At 36.5% G+C, this 21376-nt stretch overlaps 1 protein-coding gene across 2 annotated transcripts in view; it reads left to right on the top strand.

Annotated features, from left to right (window-relative positions):
- NAV3 (neuron navigator 3) overlaps window positions 1–21376 on the top strand; it is a 284264-nt gene that overhangs the window by 115653 nt on the left and 147235 nt on the right. For both annotated transcript variants that reach the window (XM_009284931.1, XM_009284930.2), the window contains exons 5-7: window positions 1807–1984; window positions 16686–16754; window positions 19438–19577. In XM_009284931.1, coding sequence (XP_009283206.1) covers window positions 1807–1984; window positions 16686–16754; window positions 19438–19577 — 387 coding nt within the window. The remainder of the gene's footprint in view (window positions 1–1806; window positions 1985–16685; window positions 16755–19437; window positions 19578–21376) is intronic.

Raw genomic sequence — 21376 nt, 5'->3', positions numbered from 1 at the left:
GTGTTTAGTACATATTAGAAGTTTCTGGATTTTTTCTGCTTAAGAGAAATCTTTCAACTCATTTAAAAGTAGGAAAGAAAAAAGAAGTTCAAAACTGAAAACATTCTTCTTTAGAAATAGTAAAAAATACAGTTTAACATCAAGAGAACAAAATTTTAAGATAAAAAATGGTGAGTGGGATTTAACAAACAAAGGGTTCTTTTTCTGAGCATTAAGTGATGCAAAATCGTAAGAATAAATAAACCAGTATCACATACAGAAAATCTTTTAGAATCAGAGCAGCTTAAAGATGGATAGTTATGTGTTTTTGTTGGGGTTTTTTTAAGATAATTTTAAATCTAAGTTTTCTGTGTTCCTTGATAATGATTTTCATTGAAACCAATGTGACTGCAAAAGTCATTGTTGCCTAAAAAGCTTTCTAATTCTGAGAAAGTTCTTCTGCATGTCTCTGGTGGTCTCATGGGGAATCAAAGATCCTGCATCATCTTCATAGGGAAGATGAGAAAGTATGGATATTTAGAACAAATTTCCATTTTGCAAGGTATATTCCAGTGTCCAGGATTGTGTTTGCTTTTGAAGAGCGGGTTGAGAGCATAAGGGCTCCAGTGTTTGCTGGCCTGTTAGTGTATGTACTAACATTTCACCTAATCCTATTGAAAGAAAATTAGTATGGTTTAAAGGACATGAATATGACAGTCATTGTTTATAAACTGTGCTTTAAAAATTACCTGAGAAAGGCTGTGTAGCACATACAGCTCAGTATTTAGATTTGCAGGGAAGGCAGAAAGATTGCAGTGTTGCATGTGAGGTTACAAGGCTATAGGCCTAATGAAAACCTTTCACAAGAAGTTCAGTGCCAAAGAAAATTAATAATGAGGTTATGAACAGACCTAAGTGCTGCAGATAATTTCATTAAGGCCTCTTGAGGCTTCTTTTTTGACACAGAGATCCTTTATGAGCAAAGAATAACATTATCCTTTTAAAACCTTCATCTCAGGCTGGGGAAAGGCTAAGAAAGGAATGGGAGACATGAGGATGCTACTGTGGCTCACCAGAATTTCATACGGGTAGTTATTTTAGCCTCATGTGAAAGCTGTGGTTCTGAAGTCTTCATTAATCAGTAATAGCAGTGTAAAATAGAAAGCTAGAAAATCATGTAGTTGGAATGTTCAAAGATGTAATCATGAACCTTACAGTCACCTTTTCTAATAGGTATTTTCCATTGATCTCCTTCTCTCATGTTCCTTGAAAATTCTTGTGAATGGATATGTGCTCATTCGCAAGACTGTTACCATCTCCTCTTTCCGATTTTTCTAAAGTCACTGTTTACTCCCAGTGTACACAGAATTTGCCCAAAAAGCAAGAAGAGTAATTTAAAGCCATGAGGTAGAAGGGATGTGTACCTAAGGTCAGAAAGAATCCAAATTTTTCTGAATGCCCCTCTGCTTACTGAGAATATTTGTACTGTATTGAAGCAGGAGTATTCATTTCAGATTATGTATATTATTTAAGGTTTTGTGTACTTTTCTTTATGACCATGCATGTATGGCTCATCATGAGGACATTATGGAGATACGTATTTATTTATTTATTTATTTGTGTGAATAAGCAAAGATTATAACAAACAATAAAGTATCAGTGATATCTAACATGTCCCTGATATTAGACATAAATTAAGAGATACAAGGCATAAACATGTATAGCTATAGATATGTACAGAGATTTTTCAGTATAAAACTGTTACAAAACTGAAATCTAAAACCACAGTGTTTTCACTTCTTTTTCTTTTCCTTTTTTTTTAAATAGAAATAAGAAATGGAAATTTGAAAGCCATTTTAGGGCTGTTTTTCAGTTTGTCTCGGTACAAACAGCAGCAACATCATCAGCAACAGTACTACCAGTCTTTGGTGGAACTACAACAGCAAGTCCCTTCACCTCCAGCTGAAATCAGCCAGTCAAAAACACACCAAGATATGCAGTCGAGGTAGGTTAACAAGTTAATTTTCTCAGGTGTAAAAGCGTTTTATTTGTCTGTTCAAAAAAGACAAAATTTTGTGAAAAAATTAGGCCACTTTAAGACTTGTAAGACTGGCTTGTTCTTTTTTTTAGCTATTTTTGCAATGGATGTGTGAAAACAGTATCTTAAGTGTTTGTTTGGTATTAAGCTTGCATTTCTTGGGAGTAAAGCTAGAGTGAGAACAGAGAACAATTAAATTTCGTTCAAATTTTAATTAATTTTAAAGCATTCTTTCACTTTATTATTGATTCTATTGTCCTTTGCACATTAAGAGACTGTTAGCACACCCTGAGGTTAGCATACTGGTTATTTTCATGTTTTCCTCACATACCCAGTTCCACATCTAAATGAACAATTTCAAATGATTAGCAAAATACATGGGGAAAAAGCACAATTAATACTTTCATCTGTTATAAACTCTTTTCATCCCCACGCATTCTGTTTTTGAGTGCCTAATTCTATTTGAATGGTTTTTGAAAGGGAGAAGAAATGGCCTTAATCTAGGTTCTTTTAAGCGGTCAGTTTATGATTTAGTTTTGGGAAAGCAAAGCACTCAGCAGAATCCTTAATTGCTGAATTACCTTGCTTTCAGACTGAAGCTGAAAGCATATTTTGAGAAGGTAGTTGCTACTGGCCATGACAAAAGAATCAGTTTTAAACACAAATATCTATTTAAATGGAAAGAGTATTAGCAGCGTATACTTTATTGAGGAAGTTAAAAAAAAGCCATTCACGTGTAGGACTATGTAAAGTGTAGTTTAATGAAGAGCTTTATATATTGCTGTGTTGGGCTTAATACTTGTTTGATTTATTATTTGCTTGTTTAAATTTTTTTGCATACTTACCGAACAATTGTATGTCTAGAATGTGATAAGTCAATGATCTAGGATGGATTAAAAGTATCAGACTACGATAATGAAATTTTGGTTCTTGAGTCCATTCATACCTAAATTAGACTTTCATGTTTATAATAAACATATTTCTTCTTCAGTTGAGAAAACTTTTCACACTTCAGCCTAATAGAGATCTTTGTCTTGAAACTAGGAATGTTGTAAAAATATGTTTATAGGAAAATGTTGCTGATGGCATTTTAGTTACCTTATTTGATACAAAAATTAAAATAAACTTGTGTTTGCCTTGGGCATTACAATGTGAAATGCATTTTTTTTCTCTGCTGCTGAAAATTAATGTCTTTGAATGCTTTCTCTGTTAAGTTTACTATTAACATGTAATCTAGGGAATTATGGTGTGATCCTAGGAGAATCTGACCACTCAACATTTTCTGAAGTTGAATTTCTGCTTTCTGAAGGATATTTAATACTGCATAAGAGGCACTAACATCTTGTTATTCAGAAATTAATTGTTTTTCCTATCACAAGGAAGGCATTTTGAATGTAGGTCCACAAATGTTCACTGCTTTAATCAGTGGAATTAAGGGCTTAGCCAGCTTCATGTAATTACATTTGGTTATTGTTTTCTGTTTATAATTTAGTAAAAGAACTGAAACATTTCCTGCTTTTCTAATTTACCAATGGTGAATTTTTAATAAAAAAATAGTTACCGTGTTCGTTTATACATCACCACTATTGCAAGGAATTCTATTTGTCAAAAAAAGCTTGGAGCAAAGCAGTTGTTTACTATTTGGAAGACGGTGATTGCACACTAGTCCTTTGTCTGCTCAGGAATGGTAGGCAAAGAGGTGATGAAGTTTTTATAAAGCTTTCTTTTTATTATAATTCCCCAAGATCTCATGGTCCTTCAGCGGCTTTTTCTCCTCTTCCACTTTGCTATGTTTAAATATACTTCATTAGGAGGAAAGGTCATCATTCCATGTCCAGAACCCCAGCATTCATGCCTTTGTAAAGTGACGTTTAAGGTTGGTTTAACAAAATTTCTACTTCCATCGGTGTGCTTTAGACCTTCTACTTTAATGCCAGGAGTTTGAAATAATTTCATTCTTTGATTTATCTTCTATTCATAGCTATGTTTCAGCTGCAAAATGTTTCTATGTAAGAAATTATTACACCAAGATTGATACCATCTTTCTTATTTCCTATCTGTAAACTGAAAGCAAGAATTTTTCTGTTTGCTTTCACATATACCGAAGTTCAATGTTTGTCACCATAAACTTGCCTGAGAGAATATGATTTTCTCTATCCATATATTTTTCAGTAAAGCCTATAAGGATAAAGAAAGCTCCCTACTTCTAAAAGCTTTCTTCTGTATGACAGATTTCTATCTTCTGCTACAAATACGTCTAGTATTCTGAGCTGCTAGCAAAACAAGGAGCTCCAGGACTTAGAAACAACCAGAAATATAGATCTTTTTTAATACTAATTGGCTTTTTAATTTGTCACTGTTTTGAAGTAATATTAGGAAATCAGCATAAAATAATATGTCCTCTTCTAAGAAAAATGACTACATTTGAAAAACAGGTTTTCCACAAATAGATGGGCATATACAAGTATACATTGATACGAACTCTCTGTGGTGGACTTAGCAACCCTTCTTTTCATAGCAGTCACTTAATTTAATTTAATTAATTCTTTTCTTCCCATCAAAACAAATATTTTGGAAAATAATTCAAAATTATTTCCCAAACAGCTTTTTAGTTTTAAGCTGTTAATGAGTAAATAAAAGCTTCTGTTTAGAAAGAAGCCAAAATATGAAATTAAATAAGAAAAGACGCCTTTGATGGGATTGATTTTGCCTCTTGCCTGCCTTTTGCTATCTGACATGTGGACAGGTAGCTTACATGACTCCCAAGACTGATTTCTATGATATGATTGCTTTCGTGGCCACTGTGTCTCAGCATTAATTACAGAAGGAACCAACATGACTGACTGATTTACAGGGCAGGAGTTCATGGTTTAGAAGGTCCTAGGGAACTCATATGGCTGCTCCATGGGACACCTGAGACCTTTAGGTATTTTTGGCAAAAAGTAGTTTCATACAGATACTTAAACCTTCCTCTTTCATTGAACGAAGAGTATTGAAAAGTGATAAAATCTAAGGTGTGTAATAATGTCACATTCTTCACCTTTTCCATGTGAAATTATTACCTCAATAGATAATCTAACTACTGTCAATAATAGAGTAATTTTACTTTTTTTCTAAACTAGTGGTGCTAAAACAAGCTATTTTATCCTTTCATAGTGGATGTTAACCTTTAAGGCAATTTATTATTACACATTTATTGCGCAGCTATGCCTCACTTTATTAGCCTGTTGCAGTTCTGAATATGCGTTTAAAAAGTCTTAATACTTTCTGTTTTGTAACATTTTATACTGTGAAAAGGGTTGGCACGTAGAAACCTCAAGGCAGCAAATTACTGCATTACACATGGTGTATATGTTGGAAAAATTATTTGACAAATGCACATGACAGAGATTATTTTCCATTAATTTGGTCTGTGGTCCTTTATTACCTAGAAATAGTTCTTTCAGGTTTTTGTGAGGAACAAGAAAAATTATCTTATTATTATGGCAGAAGCCAGATAATGAATGTAGTAGCAAACACCTGAATGGCACATTCATCTTTACTCAGTAATGGCAAAACTCTTCAAACATAATTGGAGTAAATTTTCAAGGGTATTGTGAAAATTATCTTCTTATACCTACGGGTATTTTATTTTACTTGAAGACTCACATATTTCTACTGTGTTAGACACCTGAGAAATAAAGCTGTCTTTTTGAGGCACTGTATACTTTTAAGTGCATTTGATATGTACATGTTTGTATATGTGCAGACATGTAAACAAAACCAAAACATATACACTGAAAAAGGTGAATGCTTTTTATAGACTTTGTACTTTTTAAAAATGTTCAGTAAACAATCACATTTCATGTTGTAATTTAAGACTTTGAAACTATGTCTTAATAATTGCAGTTACTTTAGGTTAGATTATTCCATTGGAAAAGTTATCTTCTTTGTTGCTTCCAGCTAAGGTATAGTAACCATATTGCTTAATTTCAACTTGATTTCCTAGGAGGTAAAAAGCCATTGTGTGTGCTTTATTAAACAAGTATGAAAAGGTGATGCTCTCTACTGTTTCAGAGAGAAATACAGATTATACATGGCAGAGGGAAATACCTCTGAGAAGTCACACGGAAGATGGTCAGGATACAGAAGTGGTAGCCTTCAGGCCCTGCTGAAGACCAAGGAAGTTTTGTCCTTGTATGTACAGCGGTACTGTCTCACTCTCCTAATTTAAGAGAGTGGTCCTGATGATGACGATGACAATGATGGTACTCTCATGCTGATTTCCAGGTTATGATGTCCTCAGTAATGATCAATGTCTGTGATCGTTACTGGCTCTGAGCCCGTTCCGTGTGCCACCGAAGCCAACCTACTTTAGTATCAACCTCAGTGAGAGAGTGTTTGGGCCCTTTGTCAACAAAAGCTGAAACAGGCATAAAAAATGATACTGGGACTCTACAGCTTTCATAGCCAGGTTATTTTGATATGGTAAACAAACAGAAGCCCCAGGGGAAGGTTATAATCAGAATATCACGAGACTGACAGGATTAGGTTTGTACAGAAATGGGGAATTCAGGAGACTAATTCAGTAGGCTAGTTGTCCTTGGATGACTAGGTAATTGGTGTCTCCTACAGTAGACAACACAGATCAGGAATGTAATTAAACTGATTTCTGGAGGAGCCTCTCTCCCCTTAGTGTAAAGTCTGGATAGGAGGATAATGAATTTTCTACGGCAGGCTCCTAACAAAGTTATCTAAAATTGGTCAGTGCGGCGATACTTTAACATTACTAATCCCATGTAATCTGTCTGTAACCAAGCTCAAAATCGTGAAAATTGTGCACACAGCTGGAGAGCAAGATTCTGCATGTGAAAGAGTATCATTGGCCTATCTAATCCTAGGGCCAACAGCAACATTTCAAACTAAATGTAAAAAGAACAAAGGAAGTTGATTTATGGTAAGTGAAATTTCATTGCAAAGAATATGCTTTATTTATGGAAGATTATAATTTCGTACCAGTAAGTATAAAAACTCTTAAAATTACTTAGATGATTAATGGAAAAATCTGCGGTAAATAATAAATGGTAACTTAAGGGAGAGAATCGTTTTAGATGTGATTTCTGATTTCTTTTTATCCTAAAATTTCCTATATTCTTGTATGACTAGCTGTGGGAATTGAATACTTCAATTTCTGAGGTAGGCACTTCACTCTTTCCTTATGACTTTGTTGCAGCTTTGAGATTTAGTTAAAAAAATGCAGTGCTGGTGGCCTTATTTATATCTGTCAGTACAGATAGATGACAACAATGGTTACATTATATTTCCATGCTTCGCTTTGCTAGTGGATTCCATTATCACAGCAATACATCTAAACTTTCTGCAGTGATGATCTTTCAACCACCCAGATACTAAGAGAAAACACATGTGGATGAAAGAAGTTCTGTCTCATTTATGGATTAGGCAGTAACTGGTTTCAGTAAGCTGTCAGCAAAATTCCCCGAGACGGACAAACTATTTTATCACGCACAGGAATGATGAGCACAGCTTGAGGTCCAGATGGATTTTGTTACATTTGTTATATTAAAAGAGCACCCTGGTTTTCCTAGGCATATAAACAAAGTTAGGTAGCTGATTTCTACAGGGTTGCATATATAAGGATGGGGGTTTCATATTGCCTCCTGCTCAGAAGTACTAGGGAAAAAATGAAGCATATTGGACACGCAGCTTCTGCTGGGTGAAACACAGTAATGCAAATGTAGTGGTTATGATTATGAATTTAAATAGATCCATGCCAGAATACTGGCAATCCGTATGCCAGTCTTGGTTACACCACTCTCCCTCCTGCTCAGAAGTACTAGGGAAAAAATGAAGCATATTGGACACGCAGCTTCTGCTGGGTGAAACACAGTAATGCAAATGTAGTGGTTATGATTATGAATTTAAATAGATCCATGCCAGAATACTGGCAATCCATATGCCAGTCTTGGTTACACCACTCTGAATTTAGAAAAAGGCCTTTGTTTCAGTGTTCTCGAGGTTTAAAATACAACCTTAACGTTCTGCACCAAGTGCATTGCACTAACATAGGCTGAAAAATGGAATGTGTACATAGTCATGTGTCTTCCTTGGTTAATAGAAAGGAAAGCGATGAACCAAGTCTCTAGCCATTGCTAGTCACTTGGTTATAGTGAAGGGAAACAGATATGTAGTTCCTGCTTTTCCCACTACAGAATCATTATCTAATGACTGCAAAGAAGAAAAATTAGAAAAAGGTTTATTTCTTCTTTCTGCTCTCTGTTTTCTAGTAAGGGTCTAAGCGAACAAACTGCTGTTAGTCTAATCTGATGTATTTTTATGTGTCTGGGAGATAATGCAGAATGAATTGCTTAATGTGATTGCACCAGGATCTGCAGCAGCTGACCTTCAAATGGACCTTAGGGATTTAATTTTATTTTAACTGAGCTGTCTTTCTATCTTGAAAATCAGCTTTGGCCCCATTTTGTTCTACTTCTCAAAGGCGCAATCATTACCGTCTTCACGGTTCCCAACAAAAGGAACTTTAGGAAGGAAGTTCTTTCATCTTCATTGTCCCGCAGTCCAAGTAACTAAAGTATATAGTATCTCTGCATACCAATTAAATCGGTTAACTGTGTACCTAAGCAAATAGATGATATTTAATAATGGTGAGTTGCATAAATTAGAGAAGAGATTTGTTCCTGTGATAAGCACTGTATAGGTCATCAGGAAAAGTGGCTCTTCCTGCACATGCCATTTGTTTACCTCACATAGCTATGAAATTAATTTACATATTTGATATAACTCTCATTACATGCTGGGAATTACTGCAGTTTCGTGAGTTTTCTAGGCTACTGCTGTGATATGTTGACGGAACATTGTAAAAAATACACCTTCATAGCCTCCTACATATTAATATTACTGCCACAGTTTCATTAGCAATTTTTTTTTTTTTTCCTAAAATTCACCTTAATGGCTATATTTTGAAACAGCATGCAAAAATGCACCAGCACTATTTGAAGTTTCATACTACAAACTTCTGTTTCATTTGAGAGACTTAGAAATTACCATACACAAAAGGGTTCCTTTTTGATGATGGCAAATGACTAACTTTTCTAATAACCTTCACACAGAAAAGGGAGAACAATGCAATAGCAAGAATGTATTTGTCACATTTTTCTTCCCTGTAGCCCATCCTCTCTAAGATAAGAAGATATCTAATAATATTTTTTAAGCTTAAAATAAGGAAAAAAAAGAGGTTTCAAAGCAGACTTTCAGTTTCTAAAACAAATGGTCTTTTCTATAGCTCTAATATAGCACCTACTGGATAGAAAATATAAAAATGTAAACTATAAAGCATTTTATAGCCTCTCAATAGCTTTTAAGATTTTTTTTAAACTTTTCATCTCCTATTTAACCATTTCACTACCAACCTCTCAGAAACTGCTTCTATCTTGTACTTTCTTACATAATTCTGTGGACTGGATCCTGAAAAACTTGTCCTTTACTGGTTGGTTCCTGCCCTTGTGTGTTACTTCATATGCTCTACAGTTCTTCCTCTCTGCAAAGCACCTGATGTTTGTCTGAACAGTTTCTTTAGGAACCTGTGACACATAGTTACACTGATTTCTCCTGTTTATAAATTACCACTGCCATCTGCTCAAGAAAGATATTTCTTTCTCTGCCCCTTGTTCTGTTTGCATTTCAAAATGTGACTGTCATCCTTTCTTGTTGCTTGTTCTTATGGTTTTCAAAAAAGTGTTTTAATTCAGTTTAGTGACGATTCTGTGCATTTCAGATATTCTCATTGTCTGGCCCTTGTCTCCCTTGCCATTCATTACTTTTTATATTTCAGTTTTGATGCACTTTGGCCATAATTTTCCCTGTTGCTAATCCAGATCATGTAGAATTTAATGGCGAGTGTTCCATTCATCCTTGCAGCATTTGAACCCAACTTTTCATATATTTCCTTTTGAAGGAATAGAAGCTTTATAACATAGTTATTTTCCCTTCAGCCATTCTTTGTTGCTCTACCCTCACTCTCCATAGAGATTCATTAATTCTTGTCATTCTCTGAAAAGGAGATCTGATGCAATTGTATCCATGCATTTTTTCCTTTCCCAGGCCTGCCACCTGTTTAATTCTCATGTCTTGCAAACATTTGAGGTTGCTGATAATTTTGTGTAGATGGCAAATAAAATGTAAATACATGTAAAGTGCAATGTGAGCCATATTGAATTATTGCAGTCTTAATTCTTTCTTTTGTCCTATGATTAATTTTCTTACCTATTCTGAAGCAAAATGTTCTTTCCTTATTCCTGTATATTCTTTAATAGATTCCTTGGTAGCAATGTGTGACTCAGTCTTTTCCTTGCATTCTTGCATTCATTTAAGTCATAGTTTTATATTTGTACTGCTGCTTTCTTTGCTACTGTCAGTCCTTTTTATCAACTTTTATCTCTTAGTATTTTCATAGACTGTGCAACAAATGTGATGTTCTACACGTTGTTGTTTTGCAGATGTCAGTTAATGAAATAACATTATATTTTGCAGCTGCTATGGAGAAGATGACTTTCTCTCTTCATTTACCAAAAAAAAAAATTACAAATCCATATACTTCCAAAGAAGCACAGGCAGTGCTGTTCATGACAATTGGTGCCCATGGAAAATGGATTAAAATAGAATTGAAAAAATGAGCTTTTGTTGTATTTAAAATTTACTACACTTACAAGAGATAAATTAGCAGCTTAGGAAATCACTTATATTTGTATTTGTGTTTTGGTCTGCTTTTTTGAAAATGCTTATGGGACCATAGCCGAAATGTTGGTAGAATCTTTTGTAATTTCTTAATATTGCATAGCTCTTTACTATTTTAGAGTCAATGGGGAGACCAAACAAAATGCTCACAAATGTACTTTAATACCTTCAATAAAAACAGGCTTAACTATGTGATAATTGTTTGACTGATGCAGGTTTATAGCAATCCCAACCATACTTTAAGATGTGTTGATGAATGTGGATTTTCTGGGAATCTATGAAAAGGTTCAAGAGACGATGAGTGTAGATTTGAGGAAGTGACAGCCTCAGGCTTTCTGTCACCCTCTTTTTCATTCCCTCTAGGAGAAAACTTTGTTACAGTCTTATTCTATCAAACTGTGAAACAGAATAGTGGTGTACATTTCTGTGCAGAACATCTGATATAATTTTGTTCTAGCGCAAGATCGTAAATGGTATGGAGCTAAGGTCATAAAAGGGTACGATTGGTCCCTAAGGCCTAGTCCTAGTTCTGGCAGCACGCTGTTAGCCGCTTGGCCGATTTGTTCAGAGAAATTAGTGTTTTTTAAAAGATTGCATTATTTTAGGTGAGCTACAGGTCAGGTAGCTGTAGCTACCTAAAGTAGCTAAGTAGCACGTTTATTACTTTGTTGATATCATCTTTGTTTCTTTAATGTTGTGATTCATATATTCTTTCATTAAATTCCACAAAATACCTACACTACAAATATTGGGACCAGGGTGGGAAAGGTATGGTCACTGTGGCGGACGATTCGTTCTTATTACAAATCACCATGTTCTGCAAGAACATAGATGTTGATGCAAAACTGGGTTATCTGGGTTTTGGTTTACGAGCTGTGAACAACAGGAAAACATTGAAACCACAATTTTACTTGTACCTCCAAGCCTGAACCAGTTGGAGACAGACTTCTTGTATAAGATGCCAGAAGTTCAAAGAGCGGAAAGGAGAAATGTCCACCTAATACAGAACAGATGACATGGTATGAGCTAGAACTGCCTGAGCCATAGACGTTTCCTCTTGTGAATGAAAAAATAAATGTGTGTTTCTGTGTTAGATATATATATATTAAAAATATACATCTATAAAATATAAAATATAGATTATATCTATAAAATGCACATACATATACAACAATTATATACAAATAAATAACATTTTTAAATATATATATATGTAGATAGATAGATACATATATGTAGGTATAAGCGTGGATTAATTCACCAGGACTGGGCTAAAATGGCAAAAGAAATGTCTGAAAAATATTGTTTGTGGGAAAATTCAGGCTTTTTAGTTTCTTCCTCAGTGTTCCTTGGCTGTCCATTTGAGGAATCAGGAATCTTTTACCTGCCCAGACTGCTTGGTTTTGTTTCCTGTGGCATCTCTCCAGGCACACTTGGGATTTGGAGTCAGGTTAACCTTAGAATATTCTCTCTCGTGCTTTTTGCCAGGCAGGCTGATGAGAATTATACAGCCAAGGAGCTTGTTTTTAAAAAAAAAATTAAAAAGAGGAAAAAAAAAGTGTACAGCACAATCAGGACCTTCTGGGGAAATTTTTACATTAAAAATGCATTCTTTTAAAAGTAGGTTTTTTATAAGGGAATCGTTCTAATAGAAAAGTCTTGAACAGTTCTGGAGTGCAGTCACCCTAGTGATATAAATGCACTTTATAAGATCAACAGCTATTAAAATTCAAGTATGCCAGTAAGGTAGAAAGACTTTGATTACATACTACAAACACCTTTGCCTTTTGTCTAATTTTAACAGATCACATAGCTGGCATTTTAGAACCACCATGTGACTCTTAACATTATAGGAAAGTGACAGTCTGATGTAATATGATCCTTTTGAACTTTCTAAAGACTGTTAATAAAAAGTAAATGATATTCAGGGTGACACTGCATGGGTTACTTTTTGAAGAAGGGGATTAAAATATTTTCAGCTTGATTCATACTCTGTATCCAGGTTTATAGGAGCTCCATCCTTCGGCTTTACGTGGTATACACACTTTCAAGGAGCTGCTTCTTTCTTGATAAACCATGCTATTTGTATAGCAGCAAGACAGATTTTCTGGCAGTTTAGTCCAGTGTTGAGCAGTCACTTGTCTTCCCTCTTCATCTTTTTTGTTCTTATTGGCCCATTTCAGTTGAATATTTCCCTTCACTTTCAGTGGGAGGGCATTTAAGGACCTCTAGTATTGTAGCTTATGTTGACATCCTAGGTTCCCCTACATCTTTTAGGACCACTTCTTAAACCCTTTTAACGTGCCTGCAACTGCATGCCCTCGATCAGTTCCCCGTCTTGGTGGAACATGGTGCATAGCTCCCCAACGCGACTGACTGTGCTGCACAGCCACGTGGCGTAGCGCAGAGTCCAGGTTCCTGCGACCAGCATAGCTGTAGTACAGCTGCGGTGCTCCCCATCAGCACCTCAGGGTCAGTACAATCTCTAACATCTCTGTACCTTCCTTCCCCAGCTACTTCTGTGCTGAACTGCCCTTCTGGGCAGCCTCAGGATGTTTATTCCATTTTCTCACAGCATTTAACCAAGGGACCAGCAACAGAAATTACCCACTGACACTGTTTCATATCGGCTGTGTTGACTAGTGTTTCCCTGGTTTGCGAGAGAAAATACTGGGGCTTGATTTCCACCTGGAAGCCAATTTGCAGAGTCCAGATGATTTCTAAGGATTTGGGATCAGATGCATGTATGCCATCTTACCTGGTTTGAACAGGATTTGCTTAACCAGGAGCATCTGCCTTCTCTTCCCCTATGTGTTAGGTGGAAGAGGAGAGCTAAGCACGATGCCTGGTCCTGGCCCAGGTCCAGTGCTGTGATTGCCCCCAGCACTGCAATGCCGGGCTGTAGCTCCGGGAGCGGTGGCGTTTCCTGCAGGCTCTGCAGTCAGGGTTGGTCTCCTCTGTAGTTTGCATGTCCCCTTCCTGCCAATGCGCTGTGCAGGCGACTGCTGTGGCTCCTCTGAGGAGTTGAAGCTGTGACCACGTCAGGGAAGACTGCTGGTAGAAGAGTTATGTCAATGGAAAGGGTCTTGGGAGCTGACAGCTGAGAACCAGAGGCTTTCAAAATCCCCCTTTCCAGCCCTCTGACAAATAAATCCTTCCTTGTCCCAAATGCTGTAGCATTAAACTTGTACTGTCTGGTTTGTTAATACACATTTGCTGCTTTATTGCAGGCACATATTTATTATACCTTTGTGTGGATCTGTAAGCATAAAAAATAACTGTTTTAAGCAAAAAAGGTTTATTTTCCTGACTGCCAGATGTTACCCACAGGCAATTATCAGGTAGGACAGAGGGCAGCAGGTAAATATTTGCTTATACATTTAGAAGAGTGGCTAGACAAGTCTAGTCTGCAACTGTGTTGCAGTTCACATCTGTAATAGCAGGGCCAGCAGTTGGGAAACAGGCATCCGTGCAAAGCTTTAATGGGTCCAGCACATCCAGTGCTAATTGAGAAGGAAAACCCAGAGTCATTAGGAACTTGATGCACCTGGTTTATGAGCTGTTAAAGTTCTCTTTTTCCCTTTCATTTGTCACATTACTTCGGAGAATAAATTTACTCGGTCACAGTGGAAACGATGCTTTACTGATGTTGACATGTCCATCAATGCCTTTCAAGCCTGTCTGGAAATTTTGAAAGCGGTCTATAGGCTGACGTTTCATGAATTTGCTAGTGGATGGCGTCCCAAGTAACAGACATAGAAGGAAAGCATTCTAGCAAGCATTTCCAGATAGGTGCTTCATGTATTTATTGCTATTAAAAAGAAAAAGAAAAAAAAAAAAGGTGTTGTCTGTCTGTGGGCTAGCTTATCAACAGCTCAGCAACATCACTGAGATTAAGTTATTTGATCTTTCCAGTTACTCAAACTGTGTTGTTTGAGGTAGAAAAGCTACGATACGCTATGGCAATACATCCTATTCACTCTGTTTTTCCAGCTCACTGTCTTTGTTGACTGTACTGTGTATCATTTTACCTTTTACAGTAAAAATACACTAAGGTTTTATTTGACATACCATTTTTCTCACAAACTTCTTAGTTTAGGCAATACAGATAAGCAGCTAACCATTTCTATATTCCTTCATTCTAAACATGTTGACAAAAACACGAGTAGAAGACCTCGTCAAAAGATGGGCTATTATGCCAGGCACAAATTTAGCAATTTCAGCAAAACAACCTATGTCACATTTGTATCATAAGTCCAGACATTATTAAGAAAGATAGCTGTAAGTGAAATATAATTCAATATACTAATGACTAGATAGATAAAAATATATAAACTGTAATTATTATGATACTATTATAATTTATTATAATTCCCACAGAAGTTATGGTCATATAAAAAAGCACTTTGTCAGCATTACTGTGAAGATATATGTCAGAGAATTGAATGCTGCTTTTATATATTGAATAATTCTTTTTTGCCCTCTTAAGACTGAAGTACTCTCCTTTTTTTTATATTCATCATGTGCGCATGTACCATTTGTAATTGGCAGGCACAGAGGCAATGCTGAACCCTTTATTGGGGTTTAATTTGGTAAAGTAACAATAATGACGCATCCCATTCAAGTCTCAAGTTGCCCCTTGGTTTGTGCCTTCCCCTTGCCCCTCTTCAGGACTGCTGTGCCAGTATGGGAAGACCTTTCTCCCTTGAGGGCTTCTCCCATCTGCTCTACACTCAGGCTATCTGCTTCAGTGGACTAGCAGAAATTGCTTAACACTTTTCTGGTAGACTCAATACCACCAGGTGTTTCTTTTAAGTGCTGCCAGTCTATAAAGCCGGGACTAGAGCACTGTGGTTTCTGCTGCTACTCAGAAGGATTGCTGGAAGATGCAGAACTGTAAGAGACAAAAGCAATCTGTGACTATCAGAGTTTCTGCTTACTCAGTTCTCCACCACTTCCTTAATAATACAAGGAAATTGATGCCGTGATTGCACCTGGCTTAGGCACCTGTCTATATCCTTAGGCTGTGTGGATCCCAAAGGATGCACCTGTTTACAGTAACTGAAATTACCTGGCAGGAGGCCTTACCTTGGCCGTACATTTGACATCTCCCCTATGCAAATGTCTAAAAGAATAGAGGCATAAATTTGCTGTTTAGTAATGACACATTGTTGGGTGTCAAAAGGAACGTACAGATTTTAGCCCTGTAGCACAGCACATCTGTTGCAGAAATACTACTCAGATGCCTTAATAGACAGAGGTGCATTTTCCTATGGAATTTAACAGTGAGTCTAAGCACATGTCAGGGCTTTCCTAATGAAGCCTCTGATTCATTGCCTGGGTAATGCATCACATACATCACTTGTGCTGCTGTAACGGTAATGAAAATTATGATGGGATGCTTCTTCCATATAGCTCTACTGTCAGGAAGGCCACCTTTCTTTAGTGGGAATTTTTCTGAGTCCACATTGGATCTGGTATACCAAATTAGTTCCTAACAGCCAGACTGTGAACGCAGTCAGGTTGCTGGAGAAACTAGTAGCTGTATATTTGTGCTTAGTACTTTTTGTGGATGAAAAGAAAAAAGGCACAAAGTAAGTTTTGAGGTGCACTCTGTGTGAATCGAGCTAGACTTCAGTAATTCAGTCACTGGAAATTTGTCCACATTGTCTATTCCTGAGATAATTTCTAGCAAATGAGACAAGTTATAACAATATCCATTACTTCATAATCTGTGCATTGCATCTCTCATAAAAATCTGCATGTTTGCATTATTTCATATTTTTGCCAGTTAATTTGTGTTTTCTATCCATGTTCAATTTGCATTCATTAACTCACAGTTTGCTGGTAAGTGTGTTCTTTCTATACATGTTCAAAGAAATTCTTTAATTCAATTTCTCTGTTTCTTCTCATACAGTCTCACAGCCAGATATGCAACTCAGTCTAATCACAGTGGAATTGCAACCAGTCAAAAAAAGACTTCTAGGTCAGTTAAATATCTCTAATTTATTGCTTGTTAGTGATACTCAAGCAAGTATATGCCCATTGATATTTTATCCTTTGGACATAAGCAGACATTAAACAATGTGTATTTATGTTATGCGTGCAAGCTTTGCAACTATGAGCTTTGCCACGGGAAAGCCTTGTATGGACTGGAAGGAGCTGATTCGTACTGTATATTAGTAATATTTCTGGTTGTTATGTATCCTGCATCTTTGTATCCTGCATGTAAAATATTGGATGTGAAGGATTAGTTGGTGATTTTAGTGCTCTCTACTCTGGATCAAATCCTTACTTTAGTCATGAGTGAAAAGAAGTGTGGGAGTCCATCCCAATTCCCACTAGCTGTTTTGCATGTATCGCAAACCCACCTGAGAAGTTGAGTTCACAGAGCCAAGTTCACGCAGAAGCAAAATAGAGCAGAAAAAAAGAACCACTTCCAAGACTTCTGCTCTGTCAAGAGTAGCCTGCACACAGTCCCCACTAATGAGATGCTTTGTTTTGGTAGTGAATTTGACAGAGCTGTGTGTAGGAGCTGACCTGTTTCAGATTTCATCAGTACTTTTACTTTATCACTTCCATGAGCACTAAAATCTACAAGCCAGATTGCAGAAGAAAGAAACAGAGGTCTAAAGCTTAATCTTGTTTCTAGCTCTTTTTTTGTGGGGGATAATTAATGTGTTCATTAATTATACCTTTGCTGTCCAGTTCATTGGTGAGAACAATGAACTCTAAATTGCATAATCTACAATAAAGATTGCATTTTGCAGTATAGCGCACTAACACAATTTGAGTTGCTGGTGATAGCTTGGAATGAGTTATACCACGGTCCAGTTGCTTTGCACCTGCATTTATAGGTCTTCAGTTTTCCTTATTGCTGATGCTCCTGTCTTGTCCGCATTCAACATGTCGGGGTTAACAGTCTTATTGTCTAATACTTTAAATCTGTGGCAGTGTTTCCGAAGCCTGTTCAGAGGTATGTGACTTGTCCCTTATTTGTTATTCTCCTCTTTGCATTTCCTTAGCTGCTTAACATGATTCTGCAAGAGCAATTTAAAACCTGAATTCAATTAAAAAAGACAGCAAATGAGGTAAACTGGAAAGTGTCTAGAGCAAATGACCTCATGTATAATATGCTTACTGTGGCAAGTTCTCGAATTCTGGCATGCAGAATATATGCAGAAGTATTTGATATTTTAACAGAACAGATGAGTTTCCAGTGCTGGACATGCCTTCTCATTGCTTTTTTCATTACCTTTGACAAACGATCTCAGGGCTCTTACTGCCTGTCAAATTAGGGTAATGAGAAGGAGCAAATGGATTTTTAAGTTTGTTTTAGTGCATTCTTCAGGGAACAGAAGATCACTCGAATTCATGGGTCACAGTAAAGGTTAGCATGCGTACAGCTGCAGAGCAGAGACAGTCTGCTCTGGGCTCGGCACAGAGACTAGGAGGGCAGGCTGGCGGCCAGAATGAGCCATAAAAATAACTAATGGATTAGCTCTCTGAGGCTTAAATTGGTAAAGGAAGAGAACATGGAGCTGTTTACATATGTTCGCTAATGAAAATAAAATGATTTGAACATTTATGTTATACCAGTATATTAAACAAAAAAAAGTTTGGAAGAAATCTAACGTTTTGTAATTCTTTGTGACGTGATTTTTTTCTCCCTTCTGATGCTGCTCTTTCGAATATAGTGAAACTAACAGAATTCGATAACTCTGGTATAATTTGTATTGCCACTATTAAAATCATCATATCATTCCAATAAGTGAGAAACAGAAGAGAGAGATTCTTCTCCTATGGCAAATGCCCCTTGTTGATTTGAGCATTTCATTTTGCCTATCAGATAACAAAACTGGAAAGGAGCGGGGGTGCCCACAAAGATGCTGCAGAAAGTTTGAAGTAAGCATGTATTAAAGAATCTTACACCAGAGAACAGATTCAGATGGAAAAAAGATGCAGGCTTACACACGCCAGGGGCAACAGAGTCTACATTTTTTTTCCTTAGCATAGCCACACAGTAAGGTTCAGATGGTGGCAGCAAATACTAACAAATGAACTGTATAGTCTACATTATATACTTATATCTAAAAGGTATACATGCATCTGTAGCATCTAGCTAAAATATGTATTCTCAATATTTTTCATTTAAAATAATAAGGTGGAAGTACTTTAGCCAACAGCCTGCTGAAAAATAACCAAAGAAGATAACTAAAAAGCCAGGTTTTATGCTAAATGCAGCGGTGAAACATTTACTAGAGTAAGAGATACGAAATATTTCTCACCTGTTGTGAAATTGTTGTGCTTTCTAATCAATTTCTGTAACATTTCCTCTTCAAAAGTGACAGATGTAAATAAAAGTTGATACTGCACTTTAATGGTTTGTTAGGGTGAATCTGTTTTAGCAATGTTAATGGCAAATGCAAAGCATCTTCTTACATGTCTTGTGATTCTAGAAAGCGTCTTTTTCCCTTTTGTGTGCCTAAGGATAAGCTTTTATTTTCATTTGTGGAGTCTAACTAATTTGAATCCTCCTGTTCATTGTTGCTTATGTGAAATCATCGTTTTCAGTCGTTGGTTTTAAATTCTCGTCTGATATTTGCATACTGCCTCCTCTATATGTTGCGTTACGTAAAATGAACTGATTTCTGATTATACCATTCCAGGCTTCCAGGACCCTCAAGGGTGCCAGCTGCAGGCAGCAGTACCAAAGTCCAGGGAGCTTCTAATTTAAATCGGAGAAGCCAGAGCTTTAACAGCATTGACAAAAACAAGCCTCCACAATATGCAAACGGAAATGAAAAAGGTAAGTGATTAAAAGTTACTAAGCTAACTCTACATAACATACAAGAGAAAAAAAAATCACCAGAAGAACCCATCCACAAGGGTCAAAGAAGTGAATGTAATATTTAGACTTGGTAAGGAAGACCTATGGAGATAGGGCTCTGAAATAGGACTTGTGGTTGAGTTGGGATTAAAGTTGGGAACTGAAAACTTTCAAGATGTTATAATTATAATTTATCCCTCTTTGATGTAAGTATCACTGGGTGATTTTTCTGAAGCAAAAATGAATCCATATTGGATGCCTATAATCTTGGTCCATATTCAAGTCTACTCATGCCCAAAGGAAGACTGCCATAATTTTCAGGGAACTTTGCATCTTAGCCTCTAATGGGGAAGAATCAGAATATTATATTTGCATCAGAATATTACATGCGTCATTTCCTTCAGAACCTTACCTAGTGTATGTGTAAGTCTGAGTAGAGGATTGGAAATTAAGTCAACTGTAATGAAATTTTACAGGGATTTGAATTCAGTGTTCATGTTTTATTGCCTCCTTATTTTCAGGGAACTTTGCATCTTAGCCTCTAATGGGGAAGAATCAGAATATTATATTTGCATCAGAATATTACATGCGTCATTTCCTTCAGAACCTTACCTAGTGTATGTGTAAGTCTGAGTAGAGGATTGGAAATTAAGTCAACTGTAATGAAATTTTACAGGGATTTGAATTCAGTGTTCATGTTTTATTGCCTCCTTTAAATAGGAACTTCTGTTATGGAAATGAACTGAGTTCCCTGGGTCCTTCTGTTTCTCCCACCCTGACACTGTTTCCCTGGAAAATGTGTCTCTTCAAGCTTTATCTCAGAAAGAATAATGTAAAAATTCAGCTTTCTGAGTTGTGTAACTAATCCAGCCCCGTCCCCCCCTTCTTTCTCCCTTTGTGTAATGAACAGCATTTTATTCATATCTCTGGCTTAGAATACAGTTGAAAATGATACAATATACATAGTACCCGTTTGCATCCTTGGGGTCTGTGGGAGGAACAAGTATGCAGTGAATGTTCTTCATCCAAGCAACAGGCAGCTATCCAGATTTTTTTTTTACAAAATTCTGATGAACACACTTTGCCCCTAGCTGTATCTGAAGATATAAAACCATCCTTTCAATAGTTATTTCTTTATTTTTACTATCAGGGTTGAATGTTTTAGATAGTTCTATAGTGGGATTTATTTTGTCAAGGACTTGTTTGTGGCAAGATATCCAGGCTAAAACTAGAAAAGAGATCAGAGGGAAAACTAAGCAGACACTGTGTAGTTCACAAATACGATAGCGAAGTTATGAAGTAGATGTGGCCGCTTGAGTGAAGGTATGTACAGCAGTTTAGGTTTTAGAATTGCTTCATAATGTTGACATAAGTTTGCTACTGAAATATGTGAGAGTGAAATGATTCAAGACGAGACATGCTTGTAGGTATTAATATTCTTAACTCATTACTTGGAAACTGTCTTTTGACTGCAAAGATTTGCATTGCATTGCACATTTATGTGGCTTTTTGCATGATGGATTTCTTTGCTTTCCCATTTCTTTACAGCAGAGAATGAGAACCTTGATGAGATTTTTAGTGAAGTCATCACCTGCAAGAGGATAAGGGGTGGCTTTGTTTGTGTATAATCATCCAATTCATTTTACAGGATATAGAAAATGTAATATTGCATAACTACAGAGTACTATATTTGAGATGTTTCTGTCTGCTCTTTTTTCTTTGTCTCAAAACAGCAGAATGGATGGAAGAACATTAATATTACATACGAATATAAACCA

The sequence above is a fragment of the Aptenodytes forsteri genome, unplaced genomic scaffold (genome assembly GCF_000699145.1).
Source record: "Aptenodytes forsteri isolate BGI_AS27 unplaced genomic scaffold, ASM69914v1 Scaffold71, whole genome shotgun sequence".
In the NCBI taxonomy this organism is placed as follows: Eukaryota; Metazoa; Chordata; class Aves; order Sphenisciformes; family Spheniscidae; genus Aptenodytes; species Aptenodytes forsteri.
The sequence above is the reverse complement of the archived record's forward strand: the minus strand, read 5'-3'. Positions and strand labels throughout refer to the sequence as shown.